Source organism: Stigmatopora nigra, chromosome 12 (assembly GCF_051989575.1).
Source record: "Stigmatopora nigra isolate UIUO_SnigA chromosome 12, RoL_Snig_1.1, whole genome shotgun sequence".
NCBI lineage: Eukaryota > Metazoa > Chordata > Actinopteri > Syngnathiformes > Syngnathidae > Stigmatopora > Stigmatopora nigra.
In genome coordinates, this window is record NC_135519.1 from 2,928,495 (window position 1) to 2,948,009 (window position 19,515).

The 19,515-nt window shown below is 38.0% G+C and overlaps 2 protein-coding genes across 2 annotated transcripts; one reads left to right on the plus strand and one right to left on the minus strand.

Annotated features, from left to right (window-relative positions):
• Positions 1–793: 793 nt before the first annotated feature.
• Positions 794–9,442, minus strand: cfap36 (cilia and flagella associated protein 36). Its single transcript, XM_077730420.1, has 10 exons — positions 9,078–9,442; positions 7,207–7,271; positions 6,741–6,842; positions 6,531–6,645; positions 4,703–4,790; positions 3,574–3,709; positions 3,415–3,495; positions 3,244–3,343; positions 3,044–3,174; positions 794–2,277 (listed from the first exon to the last, which is right to left on the minus strand). Exons 1-10 carry the CDS (start codon positions 9,181–9,183, stop codon positions 2,068–2,070), a joined length of 1,134 nt encoding a protein of 377 aa, XP_077586546.1. The 5' UTR covers positions 9,184–9,442; the 3' UTR covers positions 794–2,067.
• Positions 9,443–9,797: 355 nt separating this feature from the next.
• scdb (stearoyl-CoA desaturase b) lies at positions 9,798–17,922 on the plus strand. Its single transcript, XM_077730421.1, has 6 exons — positions 9,798–9,965; positions 10,033–10,281; positions 12,075–12,205; positions 14,170–14,375; positions 15,081–15,313; positions 16,938–17,922. Exons 2-6 carry the CDS (start codon positions 10,065–10,067, stop codon positions 17,135–17,137), a joined length of 987 nt encoding a protein of 328 aa, XP_077586547.1. The 5' UTR covers positions 9,798–9,965; positions 10,033–10,064; the 3' UTR covers positions 17,138–17,922.
• Positions 17,923–19,515: the final 1,593 nt, after the last annotated feature.

Genomic DNA, 19,515 nt, shown 5'->3' on the forward strand with positions numbered 1-19,515 from the left:
CAGTGGGGACCCTGGGTTTAAATCCAGGTTGGTCCACTTGTGTGGAGTTTGCATGTTTTCCTTGGACCTGTGTGGGTTTTCTCCAGGTACTCTGGTTTCCTCCCACATCCCCAAAAAATGCATGGTAGGCTAATTGAATACTCTAAATTGCCCCTAGGTGGGGAGTGTGGAAGGTTCTGTCTCCTTGTGCCCTGTGATTGGTTGGCCAACAATTCAGGGCCCGAAGTCAGCTGGGATAAGCTCCAGCACCTCCTGCGACCTTAGTGAGTATAAAGCAGTTCAGAAAATGGGGAAAAATGCAATAAATTAGTATTCCCACTATCAATACACGAGTAAGTGCACTTAAAAGATATGTGAGTCACAGGAAAATTGGTTTGTGGCCTGTCGTTGGGCGATACATACTTTTTCCTCCCTTCAAGGATTTTCTAGAAGGATAAGATCTGGAGAGCCACTCAAGAAGGTTGAAATCCTTCCTAGAAATCTACTCTTTTATTACCTGGATGTGTTTAGGATCATTGTCATGTCAAAAGCCGCAGGTTTCATCGCCGTTGCCGACAGGAGGTTCTTATTCAAAGACATGGCTCCATTTAATCTCTTCTTTGGTAAGCCAGCTTTCTGCTTTTTTGAGAACTTATTACATGTACTATTCTTTTTTCATTTTTTAACCTTCCAATTTGTCTGCTTTTTCTTTTAAACAATCTTTACATTCGCCTAATTTAACAATGTATTCACTTTTACTTTACAGGACCTTTAACTACCAATTTATACAAAAAAAGGCAAACGTAGAGGCAGGTGACTTTAAAAAAGATAATTTATTCAAGAGCATAATGTATTGAGTATTGCACGGGTACTTAATGGTGCATTATGAGTACGTTGAACTACTGTACATTCCCACACTATAAGACCCAATTATGAACAAAACGACACGTAAATGCACAAGCTCGTTTGACTACAACACTTGCATTCAGGGAGAGTAGCTTGACATATAGCTGACACAATGTTCATTTAGTTGCAAAACAACATATATTTAGGACCAAGTTGTCTAAAGGGAAAAGGAATAATCATTATGCCAGCGCAGACTTTGACAAATGTAAATAGTATACATCGCTTTCAAGTTATACTGCCTTTGTTCCAGCTCCTTGCTATCTGTGTAAGGAACAACACTTGCAGAATTGCAAATGATGTTTTATTTGTATTATTTTAAAGATGGTTCGAAATTGTAATCACCTGTGAATTCTATCACGTTGTTGGAAATGGGTGATATGCACGCTTTTCTCTCAAACTGTTACAATTATCTCATCTCATTTTCAGAACCGCTTTATCCTCAGGAGGGTGACAAAGGGTGCTGGAGCCTATCCCAGCTTACTGGGACAGCCAATCGCAGGGCACAGGGAGACAGACAACCATACACACTCACACCCATACCTAGGGGCAATTTAGAATGTCCAATCATCTTACCATGCATGTTTTAGGAGTGTGGGAGAAAACTGGAGTACCCGTAGGAAACCCACGCAGGCCCGGGGAAAACATGCAAACTCCACACATGTGAACCAACCTGGATTTGAAACCAGGACCCCAGGGCTGTGAGGCCGACACGTAATACTGTATATTGGAGGTAAAGCCTCAAAACCCCAGCAAATCAGAGGATGTCCAGTGACTTAAGCTTTGCAATTCTGCACTTGGTTCACTTTTAGCCACATTGTGCAGTAACTCTGACGCAGTATGAGCGGGGAAAACTAGCTTCTAAGCCTCGAGGTATTCTCGTCACACAGTGGTGGAACACTTCTTGTGTGGAAAATTGTTTGAGAAGTTCACCCGCCAAGATTCACTTTTGCATATAAAGCAATTGTAACTACTACGCTGGGAATTATCCAAACTGGCTAAGCCGTCAACACACCTTCAGGATCAGTGTGGTGCAATTGCCTCCCATGGAAGAGTAAAGGTGAGAAATTCACACAAGGCTCATTTCTTGATGACTTCCTCCTTCAGTTTGTTGGCCAAGTGTTTTCTCTTTTGTAGCTTCTTGCGCTCTTCCGGTGAAATCTCCTGAAGCAAGAAAAATCGGCGTCAAACGGCGGCCTGACCGCTCTGATGGATCATGATGGGACTTACAGAGGATGTAGGTGGAGGAGGTGCAGGTGAGGCAGGGGAGCAAAGTGGCTCCTGGTCAACCTGCTTGACACGTTGCTCCTTCTTGAGGGCGTGCAGCTTGTCGCGCTGCTCGCGTAAGTAAGACGCCCTCTGCTGGAGGCACTCCTGCTGAGACGTCGACAGCTCCTAGAAAGGGTGGTGAACAAGTCAACAAAAGAGAACATTTGAAACTGACAGTCAAAGAGCCACATTTTACGTCGTAAGCAACATAAAAAAAATCTGATTTGCCAGGATTTTGATTTACTACAAAGTGGCTTTCAGCCATGGTACAATGGGCTTTTGCCATCATCTGGCACATCACATCTCCCGTTATAGAGGGAACTATTTCAGCAGAGCAGAGCACTTTTTTAAATACTTTATTTATTTTAAGACATCAAAAAAATAATTTCTGTATAATTTATTATTTGGTTTTAATGGACCCTGGTGAATTTGAGTGTTTTAAGAGATTCAAAATAAGAGAAACATAAAACCAGGCCAAGAGCCACAGTATAAACTAAATAATGTAAGAAGCAAAGAGCTGCATTCGTTTTGGCCAGGAGCCGTATGTGGTTTGAGAGCTACGTGTTCGCAACTCCTGTCCTAGAAGGCTGAGGGCACTTTTTGGACACTTGCTGTCACAGGTTTCTCAACAACAGTACATTGTTGGCTACCTTTACCAAGACAACACTGTTTATTGGAATTGTTGTGGTTAATACTTATTATAGTTTACATTGTTACCAAGCTAATCTGTACATTTTGAATGTCCAATTAATTTAAACAAGTGCTTTACCATAACTGAATCATTCAGCTTGGATACCACGTCAGCTATAAGCCCCTGTGCCCCTCAATATTTGCGCTGGAAGTTTCACTAAAATCCCAGTGTACCTAATGAAGTGACCCAAAGCCAACTCACATCATAAGGTTGAGCAAAGCCGGCCTCCTTGTGCGCTTCTTCCAGGCACGATTCGGCCACCATCTGCTCGCCGCTAACGGGATGTCTTACAGGTGGCAGGACTCGGGGCTCCGCGCTGCATTGAACGCTCCCTGTGGGCACATTGAGTCACATGATTACACTTTTGAGTCAGCTTGAACCGCTAATGTTTCTGCTTTTACCAGGTGTGCGGTTAGGAAGGGAGGAAGAGCTGTTGCTTTTGTCCACATGCTTAACATCTGCTGTGGCTGTGCTGTTGTTTTGAGGTGTTTTGCCATTAACCTGGAGGAACAAAATCACATACTGTCTATCTTGCCAATTTGCTCATTGGCAGTGAGTGTTGCTTTGCTAACCTGATTGGACTTTGCGTTCTTTGCCGTCATCGTTTGTGCTCGTAGAGCATGTGTGCTGCTCTCGACAGGTTGGGGCTGAGTCTGGAATATTATTTCGATTGAAGACTGCAGGAAATTTTAAGACTGAAAATTCAAATTGTGGCACTAAATTGAGGTTACCTTGGCACTCTTGCCATCTTGCGCAGGAGCTTGAAAGAGGGTCTTTGGAGCTTCAACACTCGATGTAGAACACCCACGATCCTCTTCTAGCAGCAACCTTAATGACATTTCTTCATCGTACTCCTCTTTGGACTTTCTGGAGGACAAAGAAAATCTAATCAACTTTGACATCTTTTCTTATAAATACTTAAAATTTGTTTGAAAATATGGGCACAAGTGAGTGCTGAAATCGGAGTTATAGGTGGAAACTTTTGGTCTGATTTTTACCAGGTTTTACTTTACTGTATTGTCTCACATATATGCTGCCCCTACATATAAGCCGCACCCTAAAAATTGCCATAAAATTGTTGAATTTTACAATTTCTCGCCTATAAGCCGCCCTCTAATTCACAATTTTCACCTCCATATTCATGGTTTTAATAGGGAATACAAATGTGTTACTTTGAAGGGAAAATCTTGAAAAAAAATCATTGCACGTAGTATTTCTAAGATACAGCAACTATGGTGCGCGACATATCTGTACATCCCGTCGCCATCTCTGCACCAAGTGAGAATTTTATTAAGCATAGTTGTGTAAACTTCAATTTTCTGTATTTTGTCCTAAATTCAAATCATTGCCTGCAATGGAAAACAATTGGTATCCAAGTAATTTACTGTAAACTGGGATTGCTGGCTGTAATTGAACATATTTCAGTGGCATTTTACCTGGGAGCCAACCTACCTTAATGAAAATTGTTTGGGCGTCTTGCCCCAATAATGGCAGTAGAGGAATTAAATTAAAACAAAACAAAAATCAAGTCAAATCAGTAACTTAGCCCTTCTTCAGAAGAGCAACCCCTCCCGAAAAACCTCAACCATACATTCCTGTAGTGTTTTCTGGAGTGAGGCCTTGGTAAACACTGACTAGGTAGGACAAAGTGGCTAAAAATACTCATTCATCCTCAGCAGCAACTTATCATTAGTATCAATGGCCCCAAACCAAATTAGCCTGAGCCTAAGTGGCTTAAAGAGGACTGTTCTTCTGGCTCAGAATGCCGCTCACCAAATCCAATCAAGAGAGCAAGCCAGAATTATGGCCAACTTTTACGAGGTAATTACAAATAAATATTTTAATTAAAAGAAAACTTACTTGAGGACTTCCTGTAGGATTTTCATCTCTTGCTGCTGCAACTCGGTCATCACGTCGTCACCGTCAGTCAGACAATCAGGAAGCGCTCCTGGATGATGTTTGTAACTTTAGAACACTCATATTCATACATATATGTACATGTGTGTGTGTGTGTGTATATATGTACGTGTTTGTATATATGGACACGTAAGTACATGTGTGTATGTAAATGTGTGTGTGTATGTATATATACACCGTATTTTTTGGATTATAAGTCAGTTTTTTCAGTTTGGCCGGCCGGGAGTGCGACTTGTGTCAAATTATTAACACATTATTATATCATTTTCACACTAAACTGCAAGAGATCACTGAAAGGCTGGAATAATTGAAAGTTCAACTGACGATGAGTCTGATGTAAGCGACGTAGAAGAAGCGCCGCATTGTCTACATTCCGAGTTGGGGGAGTTGATTAAAAGTGACAAGCGGGTATGAAGATTTCATTGGATTTAGTGATTTGGAGTGAAACTGATAGTAAAGTTGTTAGCATCTTCCTTGTGCTAGAGTTATCTGAATAACTCTTAATATGTTACCAGGCGTGTCAGTCATGTAACAATAGTATACCGCACACTTATTCAGCCTGTTTTATATTTTATTTTGATTTCAAATTGCCTTTCAAAATAACATGTTTTAGGTGTTGGATTTTATTAAAAACATTTCCCCCAAAAATGCTGCATTTTTCCCCCCTCCCAATTATGCATTTTTAGCTGGTGCAACATATAGTCCAGAAAATATGGTATACATATAGATATATACATTATCAGTGGCGGGCCATCGGGGCCTTCAAGGCCTTCTCTGCTGGACTAAGAAATATCTGAATCAGATATTATATTTTATCCATCAATACTTAAATAATTCCAAATTATCTGTTAGCTTCCTTTCATTGCTTTCCCGCTGGTTACACTGCTTTTAGATGTGTGTTTTCATATTGAAGCATTTAACCAATCATATTTCACTAAAAAACATGGGCACATAGAGATTTAAATATTCTCAAAAGACGACAGTGTGCCTCATATATGGATCAATAATTGTTAATCATGGTATGACATTCCCTTTTGCACAGCTATAATATTGTTGGATGCATATCATAACCCTCCCAACCACTATTTTCCTCCTTATTATGCGGTGCACGTTATATTTGGAAACAGTTTAAAAAAAAAGGCTATCTATTGAAAGTATGCCTGATACTTCAGTGCGTTTCATAGTGTAGAAAATACAGTATTCCATTTAAATGACCAAAAAGTTAAGAGATGAAAAGAAGGAAATGAAAAATCTTTTTCTGATGCACCGCGACGAATTGGAAAAGTTGGTACGCTGCGGAAGTGATGCAAGCTTGATACTGATCCAGATTATTTTAATCAGGTATGTTGGTGGAGGGCGACATGGAAAACAGACCGGATAGGAGCTCTCGAAGACTGGACTTTGCCACCGCTGTACTAGAATAATGCGTATTGATAAAAAGGATGGAATTGTGTACCATTCTGATAGAGAGAAACACTCATAAATAAACGATCTTCCAACTCAGATAGTTTAAACATGCATGATTGTATTGAGAGGATAAAGCATGTTAAACAAAATAGCACCAATACTAACAAGTGGTGGTTATATGATTAATAGTCAGCGCAGACACGCCTACAGAATCTGATCACTGCCATTTTTCTTCCTTTTTAAAGCCCTTTAATATTATTACTAATACTAATTTCTTTATTAGTGCAAATTTGGCAAGCATGTTAAGTTTTAATTCTAATTGATATAAATTTAAAATGTAAAAGTGCGCAAGATTAAACCTTACCATTCCTCTCTTTGATGACCCGCAAGGCCTGAAGCTGCAACTCCATGTTCTTCTGGACCATCAAGGAGCGAAACATCTGGAAGTCGTCTGTAGCAAGGACTGGTTGGAATACAGACTTAGAATAAAATGATAAAACAGTATGGTCAGTGTTTGTACTTTAAATGCTCTCTTAAGACAACAAGTGGAGTGCCAAAACGAAGCCCAGCGTACCTGAACCGTTTTGGACTTTGCGAAAGGGGAGGTGCATGCTTCTGAAAACTGCTGCTCGTTGATGCCCACCTCCTGCATGTAATTCTCTAAAAGCTTCTCCACCTGCATAAGCAGCAAATACAGTTGCAGCTCAATGATTTATCAAAACAAAAAAACTGTATGGGTATATCAAATAAAACTGTTGATCAATTTGAACAATTAAACGTTTTTTGGGTTCATTTAGTTTTGATTACTGATGTTACTTAACAATTCTACAAGTGTATGTCATGTAAAAATTCTTGCTTAATTTGAATGGTTTATGAATAGAATTTATATCATTTTAGGAGTCATTCATAAATACAATCTAATAACAATGCAGATATAAAAACAGTATTTTCACGTCATCAAATGTGAGTTTTATTTAGAATTCAGTTGTTTTTGTTCAGATTTCTGGAATTGTTTGCATGTTTAAAATAGCTGTACTCACCAACGTTTTATACTGCTGATGGATTTCTGTATATGCAAACTTATTTTCATCTTCATCATCAAACACTGAAATGGAACGACATGTAGATTAGTCAAAGGATTTTGACATTTGCAATGTATCTAATTTTTATATTTTAAAGTTTACATGTATAAATGTATATTTTTAAAATATTTTTCTTGTTTTAGTAATTCATGTCATAATATAGTATTATATACATAGCATTACTCTTCACGTTGGAATTAGGTTCAGCTAATGACTCAAGGTGAAGCCTGGTGATACTTAAACTCTTCATCTTAATTTGAATCTTATTCTTTGAAAGCTTTCCTCTTCATCAATGAATAATAAATTAACTCAATGCATCTAAATTAGATGTCAATGGTTATCGACCAGTCAAATATTTTGCCACTGTTGTCATTGTACAGTAATACCTCGCCATACGAGTGCACCAACATTCAAGCAATGAGATTAAAATAAAATTGCTGCTTTTGAGAACAACATGTGCACTGTCTTTCCCATCGCATGTCCCCCTCTTGTAATGTCTCTACGAGCACTGGGTGGAGCATTGCATTTTTTCAGTGTTTTTTCCCCCCGTTAGTCAGTGCAGAATGGCGGAACTTGCTCGCTAATACGAGAGGAGTATACTACTTCAAGTGGCCGTACGTTATCGTATTGTGAGGACATTCGTGTGCATCATTTTCGGAATATTTTGAAGGGAATACAAAAAATAACAACCCTCGATAGGTCCCTGTAGCTGACAGAGACAACCCGGGAGAAAATAGGTATAAAAATGTAAAACAAAATTAGAATTAAGTTTAGTGTAAAGTTATATTAAATTTATTTTTTGAGTGAGTCTGTATCATAATCCAAGTTCATTTAAATTTGTTTATGTTATGTTACAAGCGCGTTGCGGCGCAAAAAAGGATCTTTTTGTCTCTCTCTCTGATTTTAGTGCTATTAAACATAATAACCACCAGTTATTTGTTACTCTGTTAACAGATGGCGAATTAGAACAAATTAAAAATGTTTTTCCAATCCAATATCCTGTTTTTTCAGAGCGTTGGAACAAATTAATTTGTTTTTAGTTAATTTCCGTGGGAAACAATGGTTTGAGATACAAGTAAATCAACATACGAGCTCAGTCCCGTATCTCAAGGTACCACTGTACTTAGTTTTGAAAATTGTCACGTATCATTTTTATGCCCTTTTAGATGTAGATGTTTAGACAAAATCCGAAAGTAAACCAAGTAGACTTGCAATAAATGAAATAAATAATAACAAAACGATAAGCAACAAATAAACAAGAATTAGTTTTTCAATGTGTATGTCCTCCTTTAATCATTGGCCGCCACTGACAGCGATAGACGTCCAATCAATTTTCATCAGAAATCGAAATGAATTGGACAAATTAATCTGTCGGCTTTTGTAGCTTTGGAAACCTGGGGGATATTTTTGTAAATTGACAATACAACAAATACAAGCTCCAGAATGTCAACTGTAAAACATAAACAGAATCTATATTTTTTTAAATTTATTATTTCTACAATCTCACCCTCTCCACATTAGCATTTGTTTATGCCACAGAGCCAAAATGGAGGGTGGTAGGATCGAAACACTTGAGTGGATCAAAATTGATACCTTAACTTTATATGGATCAATTTAGATGTTCCTATCTTGTTATTCACTTCTTGAAAAATAATACAATGTTTTATTCGCAAGGCAAGGCTAAGTAGCTCCTGATATGTAAACACCCCTCCAAGCGCATTATTAGCATCAGGCAGAGAACCAAAATGGTAGCGCGCAGAAATCCCGTGCCAGGGCCAACAAAGCGAAGAACACGAGCTAACCCTCCCTGAAACATGAGAAAAAGTAACCTGTGCATTTGTGCTCCATGAAGTCCGTAACGGGGATGATCCACTCGGGACTTCCCAGGTAACCCACGATGCTCTCCACCACCCACTCGCTGTCGTCCTCCGCCATTTTGGCTCCAAAAGTCAGCGAGGCTGCGGCAGCTTCTTGGGCGAAACGAACGGCGTTGCTGCGGGTTGGCTAGCGTCGCAGCTTCGCTACGGTCGGGACACAATGCACAACACGTTGACCGCGGTTCTCGTGCACCACGAAACGCTCTCCATTATGCAGAAAAAAACGAAAGCAGCCTCTTTTTCCTCCACCACAAGCGGAAAGAAATGCGCACTCGTGGAGTCAAGGTGGAGTGGTGACGCCTGATTGGTTGCCACGGTAACAATGACGTCACTCTAGAGCCGCTCCTCACCTTGAAAATAAAGAACATTTGAAGGACCATATTTTAGTTTCCGATAATCCAGAAAATAGGTTTTATTTTATTTTCTCTTTTAATAACTTTGTTTTGGCGTAGGACTAGTTTTAAAAGAAAATTCATTAAAAAAAACAATTGACAACGACTTCCTTATATGTAATTCAATCTTTACGCAACAGAGGGAACTAAATACGCACCAGTGTGCAGCTATTCCTTATCCTAATCATTTTTATTCTAACTTTCAACACTATTTTTTAAAAACTACTTCTATAAAAGTACAAGGTGGTCAAGTCGGCTGAATTATCATCAAAACTGTCTAATACTAACCCGCGCACACACACTATTAGATAAGCAAAGAGCCAATAGGACTTTTTGAGCAGCACAAACACACGCACACGCGCACGAACACACTGCATAATAAGGAGGACCTTATTGACACGCGCAAACATTTTTTTTTATACCACTGGAGTCTCAGTGAATCTTTGAGGTGAGCACAGACAAAGAAATACTCTGCTGATTCTTTTCCATCATATGTTAACGTGTTCCCGATTTAGGTGCGGTAGATTCGCCGACCGTCGTTTGTCAAATGCCCGAGAGTAGTCGTAGCACACATGGCGAAAGCAACGGAATCGCGAAAGAGTCGTTGGAGAAGGTGTTTGACGACACTTACGCAGAGAAAGTAGGGAGCAGACGACCCTGGACCCTAGTGTGGAGGAACATCTGGGTCATGGCGATCCTGCACGCCGGCGCTCTCTACGGCGTCTCCCTCATCCCATATGCGTGTGCGCTCACGCTCATATGGAGTAAGTACACTACTCATACCCTATAGTAAAGTGAATTGTCCTGTGCCAATGCCATCAACACGGTAGAGGTCCAATCCATTTGGACTGGAAGGGGGTCTCCTCGTCCAAATGGATTGGACGTCTTTAGTCTGATGGCAGACTTTTTTAATAGTAAAAATACCCCATAACAATATATATTTGGGAAAAACAAGAGTATGTGATGGGATGTAACAAGAAAACAATTCCAAAATAAGTCCAATTTTTTTAAAAAATGTATGTTAATTGTGATTTTAACATTCATACTAAATCTTAGACCAATGTGGTATTACTCAAACATATTTTCTTGTTTTATTGCTATAACAATATCATATACTGTTTGCATTCAAGTGATGTCCCTCATTGGATCGCTTGTTTTCAAATTTTAATTTATAATAATAACAATAATCTTATTATAATGAATGATAATTATTATTGTTATTATTATCATTATTATCTTTATCATTAGTATTGCCATTATCATTACTATCAATATTATCATTATCATTGTTATTATAATTATTATTAAACTGAGGTAATAATATATTTTCTTATGGAAATCAATGAATATTGATGATCTAATCTAATATTTTCTTATGTTTACCTGAGGATTGTGTGTATAACCCATTTAATAGATGCTCAAGGGAAGCCAAGTGCTGAACATAAAACAATAACATACACAAAAGTAATTCACAAAGAGACATTTGAACACAAAGATAACATTAAAAAGGAAAGAATCCTATCAGGTTTCTGTGTGTAGATGCCATAGAAAACAAGTTATAAAACGAGTTAGTGTTAAAGGCCATAAAAAAAGTCATGTATTTTTGAAAGCATTTCAATGCACATAAATTTTGGGATTGTGCATATTATGACTAATGCTGTTTATCTGGTGCAAAAGTTAGTATTTTCTAAGAACAAAACATGTAATTTTAATATTGTATTCCACTTTGTGTGACACAGAATTGTACATTTTTTCTATGTCATGCTGGTACGACAAACAATTTAGCATTTCTACTCACTTGCCATTTATTTATTTTATTCCAATAAATAGATTTCCATTGAATATTCCCAAAACGCTTCACTTGATCAGGAATTTCCTTTTCACTCCCAACAGTAAATTTGGAGTCCAATATTAATCTTCTTGTTGACCTTTGCAAACTTTGTATTCAATTGTATAACCGGTGCTGCGTCAGAATTACATGACTGAACAATAAACTGCACAACTTTGTAGCAGATCCTCTATAAAAGTAATCCTACTTTTAAGTTATACTTACCAATTATTGTATGTTTTTATTCAAATCCATTAATCCATTAAAAGACGTGCTTTTCATTCAATTTAAATGAGAAATTGGACTTGTTATACAAATCTAGAGTTATAGTTTTGCACAAATGTTATGCTTATCACATTTGTGTCCTCAATATTAGAATCATACTGAGGATTAAACCATTTCCATTGGATTATTCATGGCATTTTTAGGCATCAGATGATGACATTTCACAAATTCTTCAACAGGCTTCACTTTGTCCACCCGCCACCCCCATCTACGTCTTGTCTGTGCAATGCTGGGCCGCATATTATTAAACAGTGGCAGACAAAGCACAATCAGCACTCCCATAGGCATTCCATTGTCAAGCGAGTGGCACCACAACACAATTTGTCTTTGGCTGCCAGCAGATCCCCACATTTCCACAGAAAACAGCTCACCTGATCCTTCAGTAGTGACGTTATGTTTACGTTTTGCTTCCCCCCCCCCCCCCCCCCCCCCCCCCCCCGCCAGGCTTTGTGTGCTTCTACATCAGTGCTCTTGGGGTGACAGCCGGCGCGCACAGGTTGTGGAGTCACAGATCCTACACGGCAACGCCAGCCCTTAGAGTCTTCCTCGCTCTTGCTAATTCAATGGCTTTTCAGGTAAAACCATTGCATATCAGTCATTGAGGTGCTCAGACGTTTGGTCGCAGGTCTTTTGGTCGTTGGTCTTTTGGTGGCTGGTCTTTTGGTCGCCGGTCTTTTGGTCGCCGGTCAAATGGTGACAGAGAGTTTACTGTTGAAGCCAGCTCTCTAAATTATATTCATGAGAGAGTTTAATATCTAAGAGAAAGAAAGTTAAATATCTAAGAGAGAGAGAGTTTAATATCTAAGAGAGAGATAGTTTAATATCGAAGTACTGTTTAATATCTAAGTACATTTGACCGGCGACTAAAAGGGACCAAAAGACTGGTGACAAAAAGACCGGTGACCAAAAGAACGGTGACCAAAAGAACGGCGACCAAAAGACCGGCGATCAAACGTCCGGTAACGGTCCTTGAGGGTGACATGCAGGAATTCAATCCCGTCCAATTGGGACAGACTGGCGGCAATTAATCGCAGTTAACTAGGATGGACGTCAATTACTTCATTTCATTCATTCATTTTCTGTACCGTTTATCCTCAAAATGGTCATTCTGGAGCCTATCCCAGCCAGCCGAGGACAGCATGCGAGGAACACCCCAAATTGGTCGCAGGACACGATGAAACAAAACCCCATCTAGTATATTATTCCAGTATTGAAAAAGGTTCACGATATCGCCGATTATGATCACTTTTATTCTGCATGCCTCCCAATTATTTTAGTTGTAGTTTCACTTTCAATCACCCAATAGCAGAAGCGGACTAGAATTGAGAGAGTAATTTTGACGAATGAAGAAGAATGAAAATGAATTCAAGTTTATATAGAACCTTAAGTCAGTAATAACCTGCCAAAAGGCTTCCCAAATACACATTTTACATTAAAATAAGACACTTGTCCATATTCATTGATATTCATTTATTCAGCTGATTTTAGGCAAAAGGCAGACAACACCCGAGACTGGTCGCCAGTCAGCCGTGGGGCACACAGAGAGACAAATCACCATTCGCGCCACTCACAATCAAACTATCGGGAATCGAGCCCGCGCCTGCACAGTAGTCAGGCGAGTGCAAGAACATGTACAACATAGGGCGGCTCATTGATACATAAGCCATTAAATTCAAAATAACAATAAGAGTAACACTGATGAAAATATAACGTAGAAATACACATATTTGTGTTCTTTATTTGTTATTTTAATTGATATTTTTATTTATTTATTTATCACTATATAAAATCCATAAATAAATTCCGTGCCCCAGAGGTTGAGTGGGTCTGAGCTCTGGGGTGGAATCCAGATCAGTCCACCTGTGTGGAATATTCATGTTCTTTGTGTTTTGTAGTGAGTTTTCTCCGGGTACTACGGTTTCCTCCCAAATACCCACTAAAAATATTAAGCAGAGGCTCGTTGAACACTCTAAAATGCCTCTAGGTTGAAATGGTTGTCTGTCTCCTTCTGACCTGCGATTGGCTGGTCACCAATTCAGGGTGTCCCTTGTTCGTGCCTGAATTCAGCTGGGATAGGCTCCAGTCCCCCCGAAACCCTTAAGAGGATAGAGCGTTTCAGAAAATGAATGTAAATTCCCCCAAGTTTCTGAAGAGTCCAATCCTCCTCAGTCCTGCATTTCACACTCCCATAACTCCAAGTTAATAGTTTCGTTGTAAAATGGCCATTGATTCAGAAACAACTGATCATTCATTAAATTAATTGACTTATTTAATATTCATTGAATTATTTTGATTTTTTTTATTGGAAAAGTTTCTCAAGTAACCAAATGTATCAATTGAATATTTTCTCTATTTTTGCATAAAAAGACATCAACAGACTTCCAATTCATTTAAAATGAGAGGGCCAATAATGAATGATCAATGTTTCTGTGCTTGGCCATAGTGGTATGGAGCCAAATGTTTAGATAACACCTCACAATTTGTGAAAAAAAATCAGACAATCTTTTTGAACATCTGAAATGTGCGTTGTGGCATGCAGAACGACATTTACGAATGGGTGAGAGATCACCGCGTCCATCACAAGTATTCAGAGACAGACGCTGACCCGCATAACGCCAAGAGAGGCTTCTTCTTTGCGCACGTGGGTTGGCTACTCATTCGCAAGCACCCTGATGTCATTGAGAAAGGACAAAAACTGGAGCTGACTGACCTCAAGGCCGATAAAGTGGTCATGTTCCAAAGACGGTGAGCTTTTGGAAGCTAAATTGTCACATATTGTCTAAAGGTGTATTTACAAAAAAAAATGATACTGTGCGATGCACGATTCTCACATCGATTCAAAATCCATGAAACGATGTTTGATGGAAATAAACAATAGGTTGGTGCATTCCCACTCATATCCACTAGTATGTATGCAGCAACCAGGCACAGTGCCTTAGAAATGTGCTGACATGTAGTAATCGTACTTCGACGCAAGAGGACGCTGTTTCCCAGTCAAGTCAATATCAAATTTTATTGCAAAAAAAACAAGTGTTAAATAAAGTTAATTTCTGTCTTTCGGGCCTGTGATAGTTGGAATGCGCAAGCTACTGTTTTGACTTGCCATTTAAAAAAAATATAATTGATAACTTCGTTATTGAGTAAAATACATCTTTTTAGATTTTGTTTGTTTGCAATAAAACTTATAAAAATATTTTAATAAAGACCATATATTGTTCAAACGTAAGACAACAACATGTTTACATTAATACTGAGTGAGTTTGCAGAAATAAATGATGTAAATGTATTTTTATCTCCTTTTTGATTACTTTTTCCAAAGTGAAAAATCATAATAATCGTCTTCAGTGTAGCATTAGGATTAATCTGAATCGATTTGTGACCTATTAATTGTGATATGAATCTTACACACTCCTAATAGTGTTATATTTACTGGATATGTGTTGGTTTCAGGCACTACAAACTCTCTGTCCTGATCCTGTGCTTTCTTGTGCCCATGATGGTACCCTGGTACTTCTGGGGGGAGTCCCTCCTGGTGGGCTACTTCGTCCCCGGGTTGCTGAGGTACGCTGTCGTTCTCAATGCTACCTGGCTGGTCAACAGTGCTGCGCACATGTGGGGTAATCGGCCCTACGACCGCAACATCAACCCCAGGGAAAACCCAATTGTTGCCTTCAGCGCCATGGGTAAGAAAATGCAGCAAATTGATTTTAGGTTGTAAATGTGGCTTTTGATTGGGTTTGGCCAGCAAAAATAACTTGCATTACGTTTGTGTTTTGGATGAACATCTGTGTTATAACAAAGGTTAATTGTAGATGCAACAAAAAGTTGACATAAAATTGAAACTATAACTAAAAATTCCCTATGTTTAATATAATAATAATCGAATATTTTTCTTACTTCATTACATCACGCTTAATGTAAAATGTTTTACACTAAAACATGCTCTGTATAATGTAATCCTAATCATGTTATAACCTGTAACTTATAACACGTTAAATTTACAACATTTTGACCAAAACAATTTATCAAATTACACATGGTAACCTATTACAGTAAAACAAAATTGCTCATCATATGTGATTAATTTATCCTATCATAAAATGGATCAGAATGTTAAATTAATGATCAATAATCCAATTAATATTCACAAGCTTTGCTTGCTTAGAACCAAAAGACAATTGTTGCGGTATAAAAAAAAATCTTTTGAAAAATGGGTGTTTAACGTCTATTGGGATCCGATAGCCGCTATATATATATATATATATATATATATATATATATATATATATATATATATATATATATGTATGTATGTATGTATGTATGTATGTATGTATGTATGTATGTATGTATGTATGTATGTATGTATGTATGTATGTATGTATGTATGTATGTATGTATGTATGTATGTATGTATGTATGTATGTATGTATGTATGTATGTATGTATGTATGTATGTATGTATGTATGTATGTATGTATGTATGTATGTATGTATGTATGTATGTATGTATGTATGTATGTATGTATGTATGTATGTATGTATGTATGTATGTATGTATGTATGTATGTATGTATGTATGTATGTATGTATGTATGTATGTATGTATGTATGTATGTATGTATGTATGTATGTATGTATGTATGTATGTATGTATGTATGTATGTATGTATGTATGTATGTATGTATGTATGTATGTATGTATGTATGTATGTATGTATGTATGTATGTATGTATGTATGTATGTATGTATGTATGTATGTATGTATGTATGTATGTATGTATGTATGTATGTATGTATGTATGTATGTATGTATGTATGTATGTATGTATGTATGTATGTATGTATGTATGTATGTATGTATGTATGTATGTATGTATGTATGTATGTATGTATGTATGTATGTATGTATGTATGTATGTATGTATGTATGTATGTATGTATGTATGTATGTATGTATGTATGTATGTATGTATGTATGTATGTATGTATGTATGTATGTATGTATGTATGTATGTATGTATGTATGTATGTATGTATGTATGTATGTATATGTATATATATATATATATATATATATATATATATATATATATATATATATATATATATATATATATATATATATATATATATATATTTATATAATATAAAAACATAAAATTTCAAATCCATCCCATTATATTTGAACCTGAAGTTAGTGTGAAGTGAGTTGAGCTGAATTTGCTGCTGCCTTCAAACAGTTGTATCTCAAATTTGTGTTCACAAGTCAAAGCCAAATAAACTAATGAGATTTCTTTCCCCAGGAGAAGGCTTCCACAACTACCACCACACATTTCCCTTTGATTACGCCACCAGCGAGTTCGGCTGGAGCTTCAACCTCACTACGGCCTTCATCGACCTCATGTGCTTCCTAAGTCTAGCCAGCGAACGTAGGTCGGCGACCCGGGAGATGATCACGGCTCGCGCACAGCGGACAGGCGATGGCAGCACTATAAGTGGCTGAGTTGCCAACAAAGTTGCGACCCGTTTCCGTGGTTATGATTTTCGAACATGCGCGGCCTACAAACAGTAGGTTTTCATAAGTGCCTATCCTTTTCTGGTTCTTTTTCCACTGCACTGTACTCACTTTTGACACATTTCAAGAAGGTACGGTTTCGATCACCCGGACGTTGAAATATATGATTCATCAGAAAGTATAGTGGATTAAAACAAATCCTTACTTAACTACAAGCGCTTTTGTTGAAATGGTTATCTCATCTAAACCGACTGACTTCACATTTGTCGTCTATTCGGCATCTCGTCACACAATGAATGAAATTCATTGCGTACATTGTAGCTTGAGTCAACAGGTTTATCTGCAAGAGCACGGAATCCTCTCCCTCATTGTGTGTATGTTAAAGATTGTACTTTTGATTTGAAGAAAACGTTTCACCTTTAGATAAGAAGGAAAGAAGACAGAATAGCAGTCGGGCACACAGAATCACGTGGGGGTTTAATACACTCTGCAAGGGAGAGCTGCACATGGAAACATATTTAAAAATCATCCAGGTAAATTGATCACTGTGGTTTTGAGAGTGACTGGTAAATAATAGACTGCTAAAAATGACTATGTTTGTATCATAATAAACATAATGTTTTACCTTATGTATGATTCCCTTGGATCACATTATAGCAGGTCAAATTCTTTAGAAATAAATGGGAGTGAATCAATTAATCTGGATTTTTAAGACAATTTTGACCTATACCCAACCCTGAAAATAAAGTTAGAAAGATTGTTTGTGTACCAAATTATGTGTCATCAACATTTTTTTAGGATGGTATTGCTCATTCTCTACTCATTTGTTCATTTTCTGAACCGCTCTTGGAGTCTATACCAGCTGACTTTGGGCCAAAAGCAGGGGACACCCTGAATTGGTAACCATTAACCCACATTGATACGGTTGGGTGTGCCTGATATTTTTACCGGACCTTTTTTGGGGGGGGACCAAAGGGGCAAAATACTCATTTTTGGACATGGCTTTAGATGCCCTACATTAGTGGAGACTCTTGACATATTGTGCACACCTGTTTTTGCAGTCAGTCAGTGTGTTTTTTGTCGAACTTGAGTGTGGCGTCCTCAACATAGCGATTGTCATCAGTGTAACACCTGCGTGTCACACGGCAACAAAAATGGTGTGCATGTGTGTCACTAATCTCGTTTGGGATTTTGCAGATAGCGCCACGCAACGCCTGTTTGTAGGACATTCCTCGTTTGTTTGACAGCAACCAGTTTGAGTACGGACGTCAAAGGGCCTGTGAACTGGACAGAGCTGGTTTTTCAACATGGAGTCACCAGATAGTGACGGGCAAAAGGGCACAAGAGGAACAATGTGGGAAAATGTGCAGTTCTGCTCTCTGCTGGTCTACTGTGGTTACTTACAGGCAGCCACGGAATGTCTCAGAGTCGCAGGGATAACCATTCATTTTCTGAATTGCTTATCCTCACAAGGATCACGGGGGGTGCTGGCTTCGGGCACGAGCCGGGGGACACCCTGAAGTTGTTGGCAGCCAATCACAGGACACAAGAAGACAGACAACTACTCACGCCCACTCATATCTAGGGGCAATTTAGAGTGTTCAACCAGCCTACTAGTGCATTTTTGGGAATGTGGGAGGAAGCCAGAGTACCTGAAAAAAAAACCCACAAGCCCGGGGAGAGCATGCAAAGCAAAGTCCAACTATAAGGCCGACGCGCTGAATTGAATCCTTGCAAACAAATAAAGTCCTTAAATGTATATCATCTTAACAATTTAGATAATGTATATGTAGATATGTCATGAAATTACTATCATTATTATTAATATCAATAATAATAACTCATAAATTATTGCAGCAATAAAACTTGAAATGTAAAAGCAAAAGGGGATGTAAAAAAAGTTTAAATTTTTATCACAATTCCTTTTGTCTGCGATATTTTGCGTCTGATTGCACATTCAGTGTATTATGTGGCAATCAGGTCGTTAGTTCACTCGGATGGAGGTAACGGAGAGGTATACTCTGACATCTAGCAAAATAAAAAAAAATCTCGCAAGAATCTCTATTTTTGGAACTTAATCCAAAAACATCCCTTGAAAGTATCTCTTCCTAATCCCCATTTGCATGTACAAAGAACAAAGGGTCAGATTTTGGTGTACATAATAAAACATGTCACAAGACCCTTTCAAATATATCCAATGTTTTTTTTCCAAATAAAAAAACGAACTAACTTATCTATTGATACAATGTAACTGCAGATGAACAAACATACATTAACATTTTTAAATACTATACAAGCAAATAATGCCATTTAATGGCCGCTTTTTAATCAAAGAAATTACCTGAAATATGAAATGTTTATTAAAA

Bases quoted from the DNA above. Each gene is read 5' to 3' on its own strand.
- cfap36 (XM_077730420.1), bottom strand. From the start codon at position 9,183: ATGGCGGAGGACGACAGCGAGTGGGTGGTGGAGAGCATCGTGGGTTAC. The intron at 3,344-3,414 runs GTTAGCAAAGCA...TTGTTCCTCCAG, and splicing joins AGAACGCAAAGTCCAATCAG to GTTAATGGCAAAACACCTCA. The intron at 3,175-3,243 runs GTAAAAGCAGAA...ATGTGCCCACAG, and splicing joins CCTTCCTAACCGCACACCTG to GGAGCGTTCAATGCAGCGCG.
- scdb (XM_077730421.1), top strand. From the start codon at position 10,065: ATGCCCGAGAGTAGTCGTAGCACACATGGCGAAAGCAACGGAATCGCG. The intron at 10,282-12,074 runs GTAAGTACACTA...CCCCCCCGCCAG, and splicing joins TGCGCTCACGCTCATATGGA to GCTTTGTGTGCTTCTACATC. The intron at 15,314-16,937 runs GTAAGAAAATGC...TTCTTTCCCCAG, and splicing joins TGTTGCCTTCAGCGCCATGG to GAGAAGGCTTCCACAACTAC.